Here is a 20,323-nt window from a genome sequence, read left to right on the forward strand (position 1 = left end):
GTTTCCATCCTAGCCATTAAAAATGGAAGGCTTGTTTGCAATGGATTTCTACTCCTAGTAAGGATTCTGAGTGCTTTCAGGCTGCAGTGACTCGTGCTGCGACTGTGGCTGCTTGGTGTCTCCAAAGACCAGTCCCATGGAGAATCCACCTTGCTGTGAAGCTAAAATACATTTAGACATGCCGTATTCTGCAAATTGCAAACCTACTGGACAAACTGGCTTGTCCCATGGCTGTGAATAATCTACTGACTTTGGACATTTCCTCCATCAAAAAGTGGAAGGTACTTCAATGAAGCTTCTTGAGACACACAGATAGAAAAGTCCCTTGAAAGAGTTAAATATTATTACAATTGGTCCTTTGCTCAGATTGCACTCAACTGTGGGGGAGTGCTCCTCAAAGTTTGACCTGAGATTTTCCCAAGATAACTAAGGAGGGAGCAGTGATGGGAAGGCCAGAACAAGGGGACTTTGTACCTGTGGCTTGCTGACTTGTGCAGACCAGCCCCAAAAGAGTCCAACCTCTTCTTCAAAGCCTCCAGAGATGCAACTCCATGCCCTCCCCAGCCCAACAATAGTGTACAACATGATATGCACAAGCTATGCCAAGCAGAGAGGAGAAGGAAAGCAGGAGGATCAGATACTGGCTGGAGAGATGGTGGGAGCTTGGAGTCTTGCCCACAACCAAAGCTCAGCAACCACTCAGATCATACAGCCATGCCATGGGCATTGCTGTAGAAGCTGATATCTTTGTTTAGACCCCAAGAAATGATGGACTCAATGAGTAGAGTAGATGCATCCCTGCTTGGCCACAGCATGGACCCACTGTTGGCCAGCCCCACTTCTAGGGTCCTGGCAGACTTTCCCATAGGAGGACCTCTCCTTGTGCATCCCAGAGCAGAGCTCCTGGCTACAAACCACTTTTGACCAAATAACAGGAGCCACTGGCAACATCCAAAGGGATTTTTGCATGCCAGGTCTGACAGTATGCCATTGTTACGTTGCTGGGGTAGAGTTCTTGCTGCAGATACCTTGCTGGGTATTGATGTACCACGGTAAATAAAAGCCTAGCCAATGAGTTTCCTCTTAAGGATTGAGGCCATGTGTGTCTTCTTCATGCTCTTTTTGGAAGCTGCCCTAATCCTGCATGCAATAAAGCAACACCCACCAAATTTTACTCCCTGTTGGTATTTTTGAGCCTCTTTTTTATCTCCTATTAAATGTAAAATGAGCATTTACATTCTTCTCTCTTTGTGTGAAAGGCTTCATGGAGTGTTGAACAGTTTTGTGTGGTTAGTGGAGGAGTTTGAAGCTGAGCAGAGAAGAGGAAATGATTCATAGGTGGATCCTGCTTTCTTTTAGAGCTGGGGTGGGAGGTGAGGGAGGCAGTGTGATCTCTGCTGCAGGGGAGATGAGCCTCTTTTTACTAGTCACTGAAACTTTCCCTGTACAGTATCAGCATCCCACAAAGGCTTTCAGAAACACTGCCCTGTCCCATCTCCTAGGTGAATTTCATCCCAGTTTGTACCATGGTTCAGCAGATTGGTACAGCTGGGTGCCTCCCTCCTCATCCTGAGCTGGCAAGTTCCCAGCAGAAGGCTTGGAGCATTTGGCATCTACCAATTCCTCCTTCTAATCAGAACATTTTTTCAGGGTGACAAGTACCTTTTCTCTTAATTAGCCATTCTTAAGAAAATTGAGAAAAGCCCTAAATCAGCTTTGGGAAATGAGCCTGGTGTTTCTGAGCTCCCAATTTACCCATCTCTGAACCCTTTCACTGCAAATTTGTCCCACTAAAGGGTGTTGAAACTCCAGATTTTGGGAGCACCTGAGCAAAAAGCAGCACAAACAAGTTGAATCCAGGACTCAATGCGATCCTGGGATGAGTGGTCCACAGCACGCTCTCCAAGCATGGAGCATCTCTGGAGATCATACTCCTCTCATTTCCTCTTGGGTCAGCGCAGAAACATGACTAGTCCTTACTCCTGCATCCTGCTCTGGATGAAAGCTGACATCTTTTGCTGCCTTCAGTGGTGGAGGGTGTTCTCAGCACCGTCCCCAGGTGAAGGGATGGAGGAAGATGGTGAGGACCACTATCTCCTGCCACCACTGACAGCAGCAGCAAGTCTCAGAACCAGCCAGCTGGAAGCTATTGCTACCCACTCTGGCTGACAAGCTGCCTCTAATCAATGCTGTGATCATTTCTAAGCCCACATTAATAGCAAGTTGATTAGCATGATGGTCCTCTAAGACTATTCATTAGGATCAGCTCCAGTCAGGAGGGAATTGATGGGCATTGATGGAGGACTGTCTGATCTTTCCTGGCACTCTCCAAGAAGGACCCTGGGACATTGCTGCTAGCAGTCCTGGAAAACACCAAACCCTCCAAAAGTGGCTTTTTTTCATGGCTTTGTCTGCTATGCTTCTATTGATCCAGACAACTCACAGTGCCAGTAAGCTTGCAGGGCTCACTGATGGCATGATTAATATTTCAATGTAGGAGCAATTAGAGGTCTGGTCTGGGTCGTTGCTGGTAACTAAGATGTCAGGGTGCTCTTCAGAGAGAATGCTCTCTGCACAATTACTGCTTTGTGACAGCAGACAGAACAAAAGGCAGAAGGCTCTGGCAGCTGGACAAGGGCCAAAGCACAGTACAGGTGGTCTCACCATGTCCCTAGACTTCCTGAAGAGCCTCTTTCCATGCAATGTAGCTGTGTCCTCTCCTATCCCACCCCGACACTCAGAGCTGTCTCCACAGAACAGTGATTATTTGGTGTACTGGAACATAATACATGCTCCCATGAGCACCTTGGGGCTTTTCCTCGCTGGGTCATGATGCTTTGGGAGCAAGTAAGTAAAGAAGCAAAGGTGTGGACAGTCAGTCACATTACTACAGCTGAATCAGTCAGTACTTGTCAGCTATCAACTACATTAACTATGTGTGGCCTCACAGCCTGCCCTAGCCATGGAGTAAAACCACATTGCCTTCACCCTCAACAAAAGCTAAGCTGCAGTGGCGTAGTTTCTTGCTGTGGGCCTCTGTGTCCTGGTTCTAAGTAAAATGCAGATCCTCCCACATGTAGCATCTGTGCCTGTAGCATTTGTGGGACAAATGGCTGTGCTCATTTCTGTCCCAGCTGTTGGGCGAATTTTCCATTCAAAGAAAAGCTGGTGGTGCCTGCAGCCATGAATGGACTTTGACAGTTACCCTTCTCATGTGCCTGTCCCGCTGGCAAACCTGTGCACCCTCAGCCACTCAGCTGCTACAGGGTTTCTTTCAACCCAGGCCTTCTTTTCCTTCTTTCAACAAGTCACCTTGCCATGCTTGCTTGGATGAGCATGGTAGGTCTTGACAGGGAAGAATGGAGACCATAAGGGAGTGGGGATCTTGCTTTTCCCAGTTTTATTTAACAGAGTAGATGCATTCAGTGTCTGCTGCCTGTTCATTGGCATCAGATAGATGAATACAACACTTGCTCTTGTGCCAGTCAAGTCACACCAGAATCAAGTAGGAGAATCAAAGAAGGTGTGCTCTCATAGTGGTACCCTACTGACACTAATAGGAACAAAAGTAATCATCCCTGCTCAGACTAAGGATGCTTCTGCTCCAATAGCCTGTCTACAGAAGTAGATGGCAGCCGATGCCCAGGGTAGTGTTATAAGAGGACGAGGATCTTTAACTCCATCTTCCAAGGGACTCCAAATTCCAAGGAGTCTAAGCTATGCCAGTACACATTCATCTGGTATGCGCTGGAGGAACCAGGTCCAAAATCTGGCCCTAGCAGGCTGAAAGCAAATCCATTCCTCTCATATTCTTCCTTGTCTTTAATATTAATCTGCATTAGTTCAAGGATGAGAGTTATTCCCAGAAAAAAGTGAATAATTTAGGTGCATGTGCCTCCTCTCTCACAGGTCATCCCAGACTGGAAGGAGCAGGAGTGGAACCCCGAGAAACCTGAGAGCTATGTGGGGATCTTCCACTTCCAGTTCTGGCGTTTTGGTCAGTGGCTGGATGTGGTGATTGATGACCGCCTGCCCACACTCCACAATCAGCTCATCTACTGCCACTCCAACTCCAGGAACGAATTCTGGTGTGCCTTGGTGGAGAAAGCTTATGCCAAGTAGGTACTGAGGCAGTTGCAGGACAAACTGGGACATGAGCACTCTGTTTTTCCTCTCTATTCATTCATCAGTTGGTTTGCAGCAGTGGAAACAACAGCTTTCTTGGGGAGTAGTAGTATGTATCTCAAACAGAAGAAAGCTAAGAAAAAAGCCACCTTCTCTAGCCTTAATGTATCTTCAAAGCAAAATATCCTTTAATGTTTCTTTAAGCAACACCTGTCCTAGATATTTCAGGTTTCTTTTACTTTGGTCCTATGACAGCAAGAGTGCTGCAAGGAACACAGGTCCTATTTTTTCACCCTGCTGGCTGTCCTCACCCACTTAAAGTTTTATTACAAATCTCCATTCGCCAGGCTTCCCCAAGAATTGTCAAGCCAAAGTTGTTGTACCATCCCTGTCACCCTCTTTCAGGTTGTCAGGCTGTTATGAGGCCCTGGATGGAGGCAACACAGCTGATGCCCTGGTAGATTTTACTGGTGGTGTCTCTGAACCTATTGACCTGACTGAAGGGGACTACATCACTGATGAAGCCAAGCGAAACCTCCTCTTTGAGCGCGTGTTGAAGGTGCACAACCGGGGAGGCCTCATCAGCTGCTCCATTAAAGTAAGCAAGGTTACCAGCATGGTCACGATCCCATGGGAATAGGTATTTTAGGATGCAGTTATCTTACATGATTGTAAACTTCTAAATTGGATGAGATAAATTGTGGCCAAGGGTTCCGACTTCTTGTGGGCAGCAAAAGTGGTGAATCCTGGATGCCAGCCCTCTTTATTCCTCATTTCTGTGTCCAAGAGCCCAGATTCATCCCACCACCTTTTAAACATTAGGAGGGGATTCACTCCAGAGAAAGGTGTTTTGGTGTCTGCATGCAGAAATCTCTACAAATGCTGGGTGCCAGACCTCCTAGTATATGCAGTAGAATGAGCTTTATTTGTTGTCATTATGGGAGCTCAGAGCCCTCATGGAACAGATGAAGAACAGAAGGGATCTACCACATAAAATGGCATCTGAGACATCTGCCAACTGGCTCTCTCCCTGACCATTGACGCTCTTCTTTTTGGCATAAAGAAACCTGTGGGGAAATCTGAGCCCCTTTCTTTCCCAGTCTATGCAAAAGCAGTCACATCACTCTGATCTGAGCACTGTCTGTGTCCCCTGCCCAGGCCACGTCAGCAGCTGACATGGAGGCTCGCCTGGCCTGCGGCCTGGTGAAGGGCCACGCGTACGCGGTGACGGACGTGCGGAAGGTCCGCCTGGGCCACGGCCTTCTGTCCTTCTTCAAGTCAGAGAAGCTGGACATGATCCGCATGCGCAACCCGTGGGGCGAGCGGGAGTGGAACGGCCCTTGGAGTGACACGTGAGTTGGGATGGACAGCTTGTTTTGGTGGGAAAGGCTGGGTTGGAGCAAGCCTTGAGACATGAGACAATCTGACTACATCCACACCCATAAGTTAACATTGTGTGGGCAGCTCTGGGATGCTGCTTCAACCTATGTCCTAAATCTGCTATTTCATTTGGGGTAGAGGTGTCTGAGCTTGGCAGACCTTCCCATTAAGGCTCTGGTGGATGTTGTGGTGAAGTTGCCAGCATGTTTAGATTAGGTATTAGGAAGAAATTTTTTACTGTGAGGTGGTGAGGCGCTGGTACAGGTTGCCCTGAGAAGCTGTGGATGTCCCAGTCCTGGAAGCATTCAAGGTGAAGTTGGATGGGGCTTTGAGCAACCTGGTCTAGTGGGAGGTGTCCCCACACATGGCAGAGGGGTTGGAATGAGCTGATATTTAAGGTCCTTTCCAACCAAAACCATTTTGTGATTCTATGCTTCTATGTTCACAGTAATGAAGCTTATTTATAGCTCACTTTTCCACTCCCAGTCTTGTTCCAGCAAAATTAGCACCCAACAGAATCAATCTCTGCCACCACTGGTTGCTGTGATGTCTGTGGATGAGATGAGATGATGAACCAAGGGCCGGTGTAACCAGAGCCTTTGGCCAAAGTCAGTTTTGTTATCTTCACTGATAGGGCTTTGATTTCACTGGCCAAATAAAATCTTGCCAGGCTGCATTCAACTCCTCTGGTCAGGACAGAAGTTGAAGTTCCAAGCCATGCTGGACTTCCCCCGTGTTTGGAAGATGATCTGATCAGAACAGCATGGGGACTGAGCTGGAGCTTTATACAGTCCTTGTGCCTCTTGAATTCTTGTGTGTCCCCTTGCCTCTGAGTAATGATCCTGTTCTGTTCCCACAGCTCTGAGGAGTGGCAGAAAGTGAGTAAAAGTGAGAGAGAGAAGATGGGGATGACAGTGGAAGATGATGGAGAGTTCTGGTGAGTCCCTCCCGTCACCACGGGCCATGCCCACAGCATCCTCCAACCCCATGGAGCATGTGCGTCATTTCCATGTATACAGCAATCCAGGGAAAACAGCCTTCCAAGCCCCCTCTTTGAGTCCATGAGGGGTTATCTTTGGATGGCCATGATCCTAGGATTGCAAGCTGCTCTGTACCATTCTGGGGCCAAACCATTTCACCAGGATAGTGAGAGCCTATAAGAGGGCTGAACTTAACAGCCTCACTGGGTACGTTTCAGTACATGTGCCCTTGTGTGGAGAAAGGGGCACTATGCTGCTTCTCCTACTCCAAAACACATAGCTCTTTTGTTTAAAATGAAGAAGTACTTACTGCATGTATAGATAAAGGTATCACCATCTCTTTTGGGGATATTTGATGAATAACTTTTGATATTCATCAGCCATCAGAGACAACCCTCAGTCTCTAACAGGTGATCAAGAAAACTCCTTCAGTGTACTTTTCCAGGGAATGAAGCAGTATAATCCAGCTCTGCCCTTTCCTGACTTAGGATGACCTTCGAAGATTTCTGCAAATACTTCACGGACATCATCAAGTGCCGTCTGATCAATACATCCTACCTGAGCATCCACAAGACCTGGGAAGAGGCAGTGCTACATGGGGCGTGGACCAGAAGCAATGACCCCTTGAAAAACCGCTCTGGAGGCTGCATCAACCACAAGGACACCTTTTTGCAGAACCCCCAGGTGAGTATGGAGCAGAGGGCCTTCTGGGCCCTTCACATGTGCTTCCAAATGTGTAAATCTCCTACAGGGACCTAGAAGACCAAAATGGCTTCCAGACCTCTAATAGGTTAATTGTGTTTATTACCATTCTCTGGCTAAGCCTCCTGGCACAGCATGACCACCATCCAGGCCAACTCCATTAACCTTGTCCCTCTTATCAGGGAGACTGCATCCAAGTGCCTGGTGTAGACCATCTTGGCACAAGCAAATAGCAAACTGTGCCATCAGGTACCAGTGTTGGCTGGTTCCAGTCAAACAAGGCCAGGACTCATTTCCAACAATTTGGATATCTGAATGATGAAATTCCAGTTCTGTTCCCCAAACTTTGGCACTGTTAAATTTACCAGGACAGGTGTAGTCTATAGGGCCATTTCCTTCCAGCTTGAAGTTCATCTCCTGGAACAAACTCTTCTGGAGAAAAGGAAGCTGAGGGGGACCTTATTGCTCTTTACAGCTACTTGAAAGGAGGTTGTAGCCAGGTGGGAGTCAGTCTCTTCTCCCAGGTAACAAGTGATAGGACAAGAGGAAAAAGCCTCAAGTTGTGACAGGAGAGGTTTAGATTGGATAATAGGGAAAATTTCTTCACTGGAAGAATGAAGATATTAGAAGAGGCTGCCCAGAGCAGTGGTGAAATCGGCATTTCTGGAAGTGTTCAAAAGGCATGCAGATGTGACACTTGGGGAGACGGTTTAGCGCTGGATTTGGCAGTGCTGGGTTAAGAGCTAATCTCAATGATCTTAGAGGTCTTTTCCAATTATTCTATGATTCTATGATTGTCTTGTCCTGCTCTGAACTGTGGTTCACAGTATCATGAGCCAGGTCCTTATGAGTCCTTCCAGGTCCTAACAAGCAGATGAAGGATGGTCTGGTCCATTGCAAGAGTTGTCATCAAAGACATGGGAGAGTTGTTTCCATCTTCTAGCTCTGTATTAGCCTTCATCTTAGGTGTCTGTAAACATAGTTCCTCCTTCCATGCCTTATAGTAGGACTTGTGGAAGACTTCAAGTGGTAGAAGTCTCTGGTATGAGACTGCATCTAGACTCTTTGGATTCTGCCAAGGAATTCAGAGACTGGATTTCACTGATTTTCACTCATCTTTCTCTAAGATGAGCCAAAAAGGTCTCTGGCTTGGCAAGATGATGACAGTTCCCAAGAGCAGGGGGTGTGGGTTCTCAGTATGGGTACTGTCCCTGCAGGAAGGCGGGTGAGGCGAAACTGAGGTTAAATCTACTGTGTGTGCACACCTACCCATGCCCAGTGATCCTGTCTTAATAACTCCCTTTGCTTCTAGTATGTGTTCGATGTGAAGAAGGCAGAAGATGAAGTGCTGATCTCTATCCAGCAGAAGCCAAAAAGAACCAGTCGCAAAGAGGGCAAAGGAGAGAACTTGGCCATAGGCTTTGATATCCATAAGGTACACTGGGGTTTCCTGTATGTTGGCCTGAATGCTACCCTAAATTTGTTAGTGGTGGAGTAGTACATCAGTCCTGAATGGCCATATTGTTCATTTAAGCATTATCTGGGTGCTACTGGAGTGCCATCGACACAGCTTGCCTCACTCTAGAGACAAAGAGGGATTTCAGAGGTGTACAGTGACAGCATGGACAACAGGTGGCCCAGAGAAGCTATGGATGTTCCATCCCTGGATATGTTCAAGGCCAGGGTGGATGGGGCTGTGAGTAACCTGGTCTAGTGGAAGGTGTCCCTGCCCATGGCAGGAGGGTTTGAGCTAGGTAATCTTTAAGGTCCCATCCAATCCAAACCATTTGATTCTGTGTAGTTCTCCTTGCTAAAAGCAATGTTTAGTCTGTTCTCTCCAAATGTTGAAATCTTCTAGATTGATCCTTATGTGTTGCTTGCTGGGCCCCCAGTGTTAAGCTGGGATGCAAGAGACAAGTCTCTGAGCTAACCGAGTTGGGAAAGCCCCATCCACACTTGTATCCCATGCAGCACAGCTGGGACCATTTTGCTGTTTCTCTTAGCTCCAGGTCTCCCAGCACTGTGGGCTCAGTCCTTGCAGTCTGGGCCCCCATGGTGGATACCAGTACATTGTCAGACAGTCACAATCTGCTGACAATCCTGCTGTGCTCTCTGCCTAGGTGGAGTTGAATAGGAACTACCGGATGCACACCCTGCAGCAGAAGGTGGCCAGCTCCATCTACATCAACTCCCGCAGCGTCTTCCTGAGGACAGACCTGAAGGAAGGCCGCTACGTCATCATCCCCACCACTTTTGACCCTGGTCATGAAGGCGAGTTCCTTCTCAGGATTTTCACAGATGTGCCTTCAGATTGCCGGTAAGGAGCACGAGCAGTGATGGGGAGGAACTGGCCCTTTGCGTTTGACTAATGGTTTTCCTGAGCGGTCATAGCCTTACAGGGAGCTGGCGTTTGGCTTCCTTTCACGTGTGGTCAAGAGACGGCATCTTTACAGGTCTCGCCACAAAACATGCAGAGAAACTCCCACTCTTTTTCTAAGCATCCCAAACCCAGGTTGAGGAGATTGGACTGGGAAACAGAGTCTGACAGCGGACAGTGGATAGTCTTTCCATTGTACCAGAGCAAACTCTCTGGGTTAAGGCTGGGCACCTCTCAAAGGCCACGTGTTTTTCCTTGCAGAGAGCTGACACTGGATGAGCCACCACACACCTGCTGGAGTGGGATGTGTGGTTACCCACAAGTAGTATCCCAGATCCATGTCCTTGCTGCAGCTGGGCTCAAGAATCAGGACTCCCAAGGAGGTATTGGTCTCTCCCTGCCTGTTTTCTAACCCCGGAGGACTTGGGAGGTGGTTTCTTCAGTGGAGAGAGGGGGAGGTGGTTTTATGAAGTGGGACGTTGCTGGGATTTATGTCCTCAGATATTTTTTTCAGTGAACATGCCTGATTGAGACACTACAGGAAGAGAAAGTCCATGGAGAATCAAACTCACTTCTTGCTGTGGACATGATCTGGAGGTGTTATATGTAGGCTGTTGTCTGAGATCCTCCCAAAACTTCCCCAAAGCTCTTAGCAGTGGTCCTGTAACAACGCAGGCTTTCCTCCTGAGTATGAGCAGCTGTAAAAGTCAGGAATTCTGTTTGAGGGCTTTTAGTAAGAAGGACAGATAAACGATGGAACAGGCTGATGCGTAGTGTTCATCACTGGAGGCTGGATAAATGTCTATCAGTAGAAGGGCTGCGTGTCACTAGAACCCTGAGAGTAACGAGCAGAATCTTTTCTAAGCAAGGACTAGCCATGTCTGCTCATTTATCACGTGCCACAAAGGGAGTCCTTTTACCCTGTCTGGTATTTGGGGAGGGAATTTTACCTTTGGCAGGTTGTTTTTTCTTGGGTGATTCACAATAGCTCAGTGTATCTGTAGCAATGCAGGGAAGTCTGTAGCCAAAGGTCTCTGAAAATTCTAGAAACAAGGAGGTTTATCTTTCCACATTTTTTTCCACAAGAGACCCTTGGGAATTGCTTTCTTCCAGCTGTTTCCCAGCTGTTCAGCTCCCACCAACAACAGCATGTTTTGTTCCTCCCAGTGCAACGGCATCTCTTGTACATCCCAGTCCAGGTGTTCTCACATTGGAAATAGTGATTTACAGATAGGAATTTGGCTCTGGCTGATGGAATATGAGGATTTAATGGGACATCCCAAAAGACAAGGCTGGTTTAGAAAAATGGCTGTGAAATCCAGCAGCTGTGTCTCACCAGGGGAGCCAGGTCCTTGCAAACAGAAAGCTAGCAAAGACGTAGTCTGGCAGTCAAAGATGTGGTTCTTAAATCTCTGACCCTCAGAAGGGGCTGGTTTGTTCCTCTTCGTTTCCACATTTCCCTGGGACACGAAAACTCATCCAGCTGGTGTGTGTTTCCATCACAGTCACTAAAGCTCATGGTAAGAAAATGCATTCTGGCAATTAAATTTCCATAGCAATAGTTGATTCTCTAATGAAATTCCCAAAACGAGCACTTGTTTCATTAAAGTATTCACTAATGAGGGACTCTTTCCTTCTCCTGGAAGCTCAAGTGCCATCTAGCTGTGGGCTGTAGTCTGTGAACTTGGTAACTTTATTCTCCATCTGCTGTTTCCTTGTGTGACTCTCTTTCTCTTCTCCATTGTTTTATTTCTGCCTGCCTTCAGGACAGCAAATCCTGAAAGGATGGTGTCTTCCATGGAAGATTTATTACAATGGTCAGGAGGATTTAGAGTGATGGAGGAGTGTTTATATAGAATATAGGGCCAAAGAAGAGGGGACCATTTCAAAGAATCACAGAATCATAGAATTGTTTAGCTTGGAAAAGCCCTTTAAGGACATCAAGTCCAACCCTTAATCCAGCATTGCCAAGCCTACCACTAAACCATGTCCCCAGGTGCCACATCTTTTAAATCCCTCTAGGGATGGTGACTCCACTGCTGCCTTGGGCAGCCTCTTCCAGTGTTTGACAACCCTTTTGGGGAATAAATTTTTCCTGATATCCAGTCTGAACCTCCCCTGGCACAACTTCAGGCCATTTCTTCTTGTTCTGTCACTTGTTACCTGGGAAAAGAGACCAACCCACCTGGCTACAACCTCCTGTCAGGTAGCTGTTGAGAGCGATAAGGTCTCCCCTGAGCCTCCTTTTCTCCGAGCTGAACACCCTCAGCTCCCTCAGCTGCTCCTCATCAGACTTGTGCTCCAAGCCCTTCACCAGCTTCATAGCAGTCCATCACCGCCTGCTGCCCAGAGACAATGTCATCTAATAGAATTAAGCGTGAGCCCAACAGCTGAGCTTCATAAACGTCATCTGGGCTGTGATGAGTTCTTTGACAGATACCCATGTCCTCTGGTGGGATATGGAGGCAAAGTGCTGCATGACACCCCTGGAAAAGGACTCTAAGGAATTACAGAAGCTAAAGTCTCTAAAGGGGGAATCTATAGCCATATAAAATAATGAATGTAGCTTAAAACTATGTAGTAAAACCGTGTGGCTTATCATTGAAAGTTGGCAGTCTCAGCAGAGAGGAATTTCTTGGGAGACAGGAGGTTCTGAAACAGAACTGATAAAAGAACATAAAGCTAACGAACTAGACAAAACTGTCCTCATGGTTGTACAAAGGGCATGGACACTGTTCCAAAAGATGAGATGGTGTGCCAAAAGTGAGAGTTCAAGAAAAAGACAGCGTAAAAAGGACGAGGAATGACCCAAAGGGACCACTGACTCAAAACAGGAGGTGTGTCAAGGGGAGGAACAATTCTGGGAAAGGGGTGAAATAGGATTAGGTAATACTTGAATTGTTAATTAGGTAACTAAATAAAGGCATGAGGTTTCTGTAACTCATGGATGCATGCCTTTTGGAGAATCTAATCTCATGTGCATCCAACATCATAAGTAAAAGAATGCTGTCTGCTCAAACTCACAAGTTGAATCTTAGAGGTTTCTTTTAAGAGCCAATTTTCGACTTCACAACAAAAAAATTCCCTTTTCTCTCCCCAGGAGCCGATCCTTATGTGATCATAAAGTGTGAAGGACAAAAAGTTCGCTCTCCAGTGAAGAAGAACACAGTATCACCAGAATTTGATGTGAAAGGGCTCTTCTACCGGAAGAAGCCAGGACAACCCATCATTGTTCAGGTACCTGGGAGGCGAGCAGTGAGTTGAGGGATGGAGACTGTCTCTCACTTGGACCACCCCAGCCCTCTCCTCACACTGTTCACAGCAGATCTGTACCCAAGGCTGAGCATAACTAACTAGTGCAGCTCAACCTCTCATCACCATGGTGACATCTGTTAAAAGCATGTCCTTCATCCCTCTCACTTGCAGAGTGACACTCCCACACCTCATCACGTCCCAGGCTCCGGCTCAGAGCAAATCCCCAGTAATCACTTCTTCTCTTCAGTGCACGAAGGTTGGCTGCATTCCTGAAGGAGCTGCCCTTATCCCTGTTTTATTTCCACAGATCTGGAACCACAACTTAATAAGTGACGAGTTCTTGGGCCAAGTGGTACTGACGGGGGATCCCAATGACCGGCAGTCAGTGCACACGCTGCACCTCCAGGACAAGGGGAACAGGAGGTCAAACGATCTCCCTGGAACCATTGCTGTGATGCTGCTCAGCAGTAACATCCTCACTAACGTCTGAGTACTCAAAGATGACTCTTCTGGTGCCACATATGTGAATATAAACCTGCACACATACATACATATATATAGAGACACACACAGAGCCTACCTACCATCTGCAAAGTGTATATGAACCATGCATGCATTCCACTCAAAGGAGCCAATCTTGTGTTTTCAATGTTCAAAAATGGTGCCTTTTTTTTGGGGAACCACAATGATCCTTCTGCTGGCATCCTCTGCAGCCCCCCTCATTGCCATGTGCCCTGTGGGATCGCTGTGAGCACACTGTGTGTCCTGACAGCCAGAGCACGATGCCCTGATGCTGTTTGTTTACACAGGCTGGCACACCCACGTGCCGCCATGCACACGTGTGGCCACTGCGGTCCCACCAGCTGCTTCAGTGCATCTTTGATGTGTCTGCTGGTGTTAAGAGTAGTGTGCATGGAGTTGTCTCCCTTGAAATTGCCATTTAATCGCTTATCTATGGAGGCGCCACAGCAAAAAAGTGGAAAAACAGATTGGAGCCTTCTGTGCGTTTTTTGGGTATGGGTTCGCATACTGCAACTGGAAAGAAAATGCACCAAGGCAGCCCAAATCCCAAATTCACAGGGGCAACAAGACCAAAGGCTCTGTCATTTTAGGGACAAGCTGTGTCCACCCAAGTCTTGTTCAACCCCATGCAACTCTGAAGTATACAAAGATGTCAACAGCTATGTGGGATAACTGTTCTCTGGGGTCAGGCTTTTGAATTGGTCTGGACTCGGCTCCTGCGTGTGCCTCTTCAACTGCCGTGGTGCCTGCTGTCTCCATGTCATCATGCCATCCCCATCCCAAGAGCTCATCTCAGGAGCTGGGGTGGCTTGTCTGCTGGAGCCATTCAGTGTTTAAGTAAGAGGAGATCGATTCCTCTGAAGGCCAAAATGTCAGGTCCAAGGGATGGGGAGCTTTGCTCCATGGACTACATCTTTACTGCTGCATACAGTGCATCATTTCTCAGTGCCTCGCTTTCCCAAATTCTTTTAAAAAATAGTGGGATTTTAGCTTGTGCTAGAGGAGCGCTGCTCCCAGTGCAGCCTGAAAATGCTGGGAATATTTAATTCATACCAGTGTCTGTCTCTCACCTTTCATTTCCAGTCTCCTGTCTTGGAGGAGGAGTTGCACAGTGCTAGAGCCGGTCTCATGAGCACAACCCAAATGCATCCTTGGGGACGTATCTGGGGCCACGGTTTGCTCCTGATTTCCATGAAAACTGGGTTAATCTTCCTTATTCCACTGGGTGGCAGAATCTGGCTTCTTATAAACCATCCCAGATAAGCCAAACAACAACCCGTTGTCTGGCCTTTGAGCAGCTGATCAGGGTGGGTTTCAAACCATTTTTTTCTCCTGTTGTTTGGAGGTTTTTATTCATGTGCCTTTAAAATGGTGCAAGTTAAGGGATTTTTCTGTCAGATTTTCTAACAAGCAAATCTTTTTCACTCACCTGCTGCATGCAAGTGGAAATTAATACATATGATAAAATCTTCTAATCTTGGCAAATTTTGGCCTCGGCAGAGTCCTTTACCTGCAAGAACAAGTGAACAGGAAAGCCTTCTTTTGCCATAGCAAGTAGGGTTTCTGCTTGTCCTAGTCAACACCCATGTTTGTGCTGCAAGGCTGTATTTTTTTTAAGTCCCTAAAGATCTTTTAAGTCTATAATGTAGTAAACTGTTTCCAAATTCACATCACCTGTCAGCTCAGTTCTTGGTGCATCCAGAAGCAGACAGTACAACTGCATCAATTTTTGCAGGCTGTTTTTCTCCTTTCCACATCTTCAGAGTGTACCTCCTGCAGTTATGGACAAAATCGTTTCAGGTTTGCACTGAGAACCCTCCAACTCCAAGTGCCATCACAGGGACCAAGTTTAGTTCAGCATCTTGCAGAATTTAAATGCTTCTAGGTAGGTCAAGTGACATTTTGATCCCAAGGTCAAAGCAAATCCTTGAATTTGGGCAGATTGATACAAAGATATTTTGGCTTTATTCTGTTTTTGTTTATGGGACTCATCACTGAAAATAAATGGAAGCGGCATTGTAGGGCAAGAAGGTATCATTTGGGTCTACAGGCTTATGTTCAGAGTGACATATGGGATGGACTGTGATGCCCAATGATACCTCACCTGGCAGAGAGATGAGCTGTTTGGCATCACAGGAACACAAGAGGAGCTTTGCATCATCATAAGTAGATGGAGTATCCAGCCTGCCAGCATTAGCCTTGTTTTCTCAGGAAATCAGGCTATGGATAGCTTCAGCAAAGGAGAGCCATTTGGTCAGGAGTGCCCTGCCGTGTGCCGAATCTCACCATGATCCCCAAGGAGCAGTGCCAAAGCTTAACAAGGAGTAATGGTGCCCTGGTACCCATGGGCAGACTCCTTCCTTCCTACAAAGAATCAAGCCATAATGAGAGGAAAGGCAGCTTTTAAACAGCTTCTTAAAAAAAAAAAAAATCATCACACTATATCAGGACCAAAATGTCTTAATATCAATAATATTTGTCCGTTTTTTTTCCAAAGCTCTGGAAAAGTTGGAGCAGAAGCCTTCTTCCCCTACATTTCCAATAGAATAACAAAAGTTACCTTTGTTACTCTTTTTTTTGTCATGTTTGTGGAGCAGATTTTGAAATGCCATTCCAACTGTTGATGCCTTTTCTTTTCAAATGAAGTAGACAAAAATATTCAGGATTTTTTTGTCTGAGAGGAGTCTGATAAGCACTTTCCAGTCCCTCCCAGGTGGTGTAGGACATGTCTCTGATTTATTTTGTATTTCTTTTTTTAATCATTTCAATGATAGCAAGCAGCCTGCCATTACACTCTATGAAATCCATTTCTTTTTGACATCACATCTGCATGTTAGAACAGGCTGTGACTTGTCTTCATCTCCAAAGGCACTGATGTGTCACGCTGCACAAGAACAGAGAGTGGTCCAAACAGAAAGCCAACATTGTACAGCTGTAAACCTCTATAAATAAATAAATTGTGTATTTTTTATTCAGACTTCCTGCCTTTAAACTGCTGTGTTCTTCCAGAATGCTTTTGATGGGCACAAGGTGGCCCTGAAGAGCCTTTTGTATTTGCTTGATTCACTAAACTCCATTCAAATTATTTTCTCTGTGGACTTTGAGACTGAGGCAAGGTGATCTGCATGAGGTTTTCACACAAGGTTACAGTCTCATTCACTGAGAAAATCCACAGAGAGGATAGGTAACCAGTAACTTCCTCTGACTATAAACCTCTGCCCTGGAGTCACCACAGTGTAAGGAACTTGGGTTTTTTGAGCCTCATCTGATGTGGAAAAAGCTCTGCAGATTGCTAAAGAAATAAAAGGAGGGGGGAGGGTTTATGGGCAAAGCAGAAGGAGGAAGTGGGTTTTGGATGGCTTTCCCTCAGAGAACAAACCTGCACCTGGCACATGGGGAGCATTTGAAAAGTGTGTCCCTGCCCATGGGAGTCTCCAGTCTTGCTGTTGTAACACACAGACCCAAAGCGGGCTCTTGTTTCCATCTCAGCTTCCAGCTCCACCAGCTGACTGTGCTCAGGGTCTTTGCAGTGTGGAGGAGCTGTGCACTTCTGCAGCCCACCCTCAAGAGCCTGGAGCAGACATATGAAAAAAGCACTTTTATTGTGGGGTGGGGGCACCTTCCCAGATTCTCCAGCTCCTGGGATCATCCTCTGGGACAAAGTATGTCACCAAATGCTAGGTAGAGAAAGGAGCATCTTGCTCCTTTGCCTCCACCACTGAAACAGCTTGCAAGGATCTTTCCTCAGGGGAAAGCCTCACAAACATCTATAGCCCCAAAACATCCTGATACTCTCCTGGAGGATGTTCTGAGCAGTAGACTTGGCTAGGCACCTATGGGGCTGTGATACTTGTTGCTGGACAGACCAGGTGGCTTTACTGAGCCTTCCTTTGTGTACATTATAAAAAAAAAAAAAGGTGTATGCAAGCCTGGAAAAGCCACACATCATCCTGTAGGCATAGAGGTCATGCTTCCCCACCAGCATCCACATCTCAGTTTTGTTGGTACTGTGGAGGTGAGCTTAAAAATGGAGGTTGCATTGCAGCCCTGCCTGTCCCTGTGCTGGTAGGGCACACCAACATGACAAGCAGGGATGTTGGAATTGATGTAGGACCCCAGCAGATTAGTGTGGAGATGGGGGGAGACTGTGCATGTATGGAGACCAGCAGCAAGCATTAGAATAGTGCACAGCTCCAGGCAGGATCCAGCCCAGGCTCACCAATGGTCCTGAAGCATCTCTATATCTCTCCAGCATTGCCATTTGCCAGGGATTTCTGCTCACAAATGTTAAATTATGTATAGTTTTCATAAGGGATTTTTAATAAGGATTTTTCTAAGGGCATGTAGTGATAGAACAAGGAGGCATGGCACTAAAATGAAAGAGAGCAGAGTTAGGTTAGGTATTAGGAAGATTTTCTTCACTGTGAAGGTGGTGAAGCACTGGCACAAGTTGCCCAGAGAAGCTGTGGATGCCCCACCCCTGAGACTGTTCATGACTAGGTTGGATGAGGCTTTGAGCAACCAAGTCTAGTGGAAGGTATCCTTGCCCACGGCAGAGGGTTTGGAATTAGATTATCTTGAAGGTCCCTTCCAACCCAAACCATTCTGTGATCGTGTGATTCTGTGATAAATTTGCAATTCAGAGACTCCTTTTCACCTGAAAGAGCATCTTCATGAAGAAACAGACAAGGTTGAAGGATGTTGCTGGAATATTTCTTCTTGCAGCTGGATCCTCTATAGCCTGCAGCTTCCCACCCTAATGCCCCTGTACATTCCCCCCGCATGGCTATGAACCTTCTGCTGCTCAAAAGGGTGAGGGATTTCCAGCAAGAAGGGCTACAGAGGTAGTAGGACCTTCAACAAGGGGATGGGTTCATTTTTTGTCCCTTAGAGCTGTTCAGGTGCTACCACATCCTTGACCAATACCCCAGGTGTTAAATACCAGGGATTATTCCATGACCCAAAGCCATTAGAGTCTGTTCTGAGCAGTGGTCCAGATGCTCCTTGCACTCTTCAAATCCCACCTCCAAACCCAGTGGTGCAGGCAGAGGGGCATGTCTAGCTCTATGTTCCTGGAAGAGCCTCCCTCACTGCCTTTCCACACACTCGTGGATCATGTTTGGCACAAGGAAAGGCTGCCCAAGCCTAGACCCTTTCCAGGCACAACAGATGCAGTCCAGAGTAAAGCCTGGGCACAGCCATTATCTGCCCTTACATCCACACCAACTATATTGACACAGTGAGTAGGGCTTGAGTGAAGCCGGGCATGGCCCCAGGTGATCACAAATCATCTGTCTTGAGCTTAAAGTCAGGACAAGAAGGACAGACACCACTTAGAAGGTGACTGTACCATGACTTCTCCTGTATTTTGAGCAGAGTTCCTGGTTGACTTTGAAGGAAGGAGGCTCCCTTTTATTGCTCCTTACTTCTGCAGTATCACCAAAAATTTTCAGTCATCCAGGTCCACAGAGGGTTTCAGGCCCCTTCATTCTAGACTGGAGCTTAGAACGATCTTGTGTGATAACACTGCAAATAAAAAGGTGTGTTTTGCAGCATTCAAGAGCTAAAATGACAGGATTTATACCTAAGTAAGAGCCTTGCTAATGTTTCATAGCATTAAAATCCAACCCCACCTTTCTTAGCAGGAAGGAAAAAAGACAGTAGCCCAGATTCAGGCAGGGAGTCACCAGGTCAGAGTTAAGCTTCTAGGCAAAACCTCAGCTCTGAGTTTCCTGGTCCTTGAGTGTGTTCTTGTCTGAGTTTTCACATTTACAAATGCACACTGGTGCATTCAAACTAGAACACCTTTCAGCTCCTGGCCTCACCCCACAGGACCTCAATACACTTCCTTGCACATCCCAGGGAACACTTTGCACAGAGCAAAGGGGGATCCTTCAGCCGCCCCTTTGCCCAAGAAGTCATCAGGGCTCTGCACGAGGACTTGAAACTGCAGTTTAACTTGTAGCAGGGATCTTCATGAGTGCCATGAAAACATTTTACATGGGCAAATACTGATAGGACAAGAGGGTATGGTTTTAAACTTAAAGAAGGGAGATTTATATTAGGAGGAAATTCTTTACTGTGAGGGTGATAAAGCACTGGAATATATTGCCCAGAGAAGCTATGGATGCACATCCCTGGAAGTGTTCAAGGACAGGTTGGATGGGGTTTGGAGAAAACCTGGTCTAGTGGAAGATGTCCCTGCTCATGGCAGGGGGTTTGCAACCAGATGATCTTTAAGGTCCCTTATAACCCAGGCCATTCTATGATTCTACAATGTCATGGTCTGGGGCAGACCCCAGGGGTGCAGGAGGACGCATCTTTGGGGCGTGGGGACGTTGGGGGAGCGCGGCACTTGCGGTGTCACCGGGCTGGAGGTACCACACACACTCACACACACTCGCACACCCACACCCACACCGGGGGCTGGCTGTATCCCGGCTCCTCCCCCGCTAAGAGGCTCAGCCAGGGCAGGCGCTGCCCTCGCTCGGTGCCGGAGGTAGCGCGGCTCCGCGTCGGGCACCAGCGCTCCGTCCCCCACGCCGTCCCTGGCCATGCCCCACTAAGGTAAGGCGAAAAAGGGGCAGGCGGCACCCGGAGGAGCCAGGCTGGGGGCTTGGAATGCTCTGGGTGGGGTGCAATGGGTGCAGCGGAGGTGTGATGAGGTGCGGTGCTATGCGGTGGGGAGCGGTGAGGCGCGATGGGTGGGATGGACGGGGAGTGCACCCGTGGGGGCTGCGAGCAGCGAGTCGGATCAAACCTGGGGAGAAGGCTGGGCTCGATGGGAGGGGGGAGACGACGCGACCAGAGACTTGCCAGCATTGACCAGCAGCCCCGAGCCAGCTCGGCTCCTGCAGCACGGATTACCGGCTCGGTAATTTCTAGCTGCTGCTGCTTAATTTGGCTGGGATCACCGAGCAGTGAGCTGGAGTGAAGGGCGGAGGGCATTGTCCTCCTGTACTGCGCTGTGCGCCCCCACCCC

At 47.4% G+C, this 20,323-nt stretch overlaps 2 protein-coding genes across 8 annotated transcripts in view; both read left to right on the forward strand.

Annotated features, from left to right (window-relative positions):
- Positions 1 to 16,318, forward strand: part of CAPN5 (calpain 5) — a 56,157-nt gene extending 39,839 nt beyond the window's left edge. The window contains exons 4-13 of the mRNA XM_064644836.1: positions 3,910 to 4,118; positions 4,531 to 4,723; positions 5,284 to 5,477; positions 6,365 to 6,442; positions 6,974 to 7,169; positions 8,500 to 8,622; positions 9,308 to 9,504; positions 9,826 to 9,947; positions 12,665 to 12,801; positions 13,127 to 16,318. Of these exons, the coding sequence (XP_064500906.1) occupies positions 3,910 to 4,118; positions 4,531 to 4,723; positions 5,284 to 5,477; positions 6,365 to 6,442; positions 6,974 to 7,169; positions 8,500 to 8,622; positions 9,308 to 9,504; positions 9,826 to 9,947; positions 12,665 to 12,801; positions 13,127 to 13,309 (1,632 nt within the window). The 3' untranslated portion in view covers positions 13,310 to 16,318. The remainder of the gene's footprint in view (positions 1 to 3,909; positions 4,119 to 4,530; positions 4,724 to 5,283; positions 5,478 to 6,364; positions 6,443 to 6,973; positions 7,170 to 8,499; positions 8,623 to 9,307; positions 9,505 to 9,825; positions 9,948 to 12,664; positions 12,802 to 13,126) is intronic.
- A 3,457-nt stretch (positions 16,319 to 19,775) lies between these two features.
- The window catches only part of MYO7A (myosin VIIA), a 105,202-nt gene continuing 104,654 nt past the window's right edge, over positions 19,776 to 20,323 (forward strand). For all 7 annotated transcript variants that reach the window (XM_064644838.1, XM_064644839.1, XM_064644842.1 and 4 more), the window contains exon 1: positions 19,776 to 19,908. The gene's annotated coding sequence lies outside the window, so the exon portion shown is untranslated. The remainder of the gene's footprint in view (positions 19,909 to 20,323) is intronic.

Source organism: Pseudopipra pipra, chromosome 2, assembly GCF_036250125.1.
Source record: "Pseudopipra pipra isolate bDixPip1 chromosome 2, bDixPip1.hap1, whole genome shotgun sequence".
NCBI lineage: Eukaryota > Metazoa > Chordata > Aves > Passeriformes > Pipridae > Pseudopipra > Pseudopipra pipra.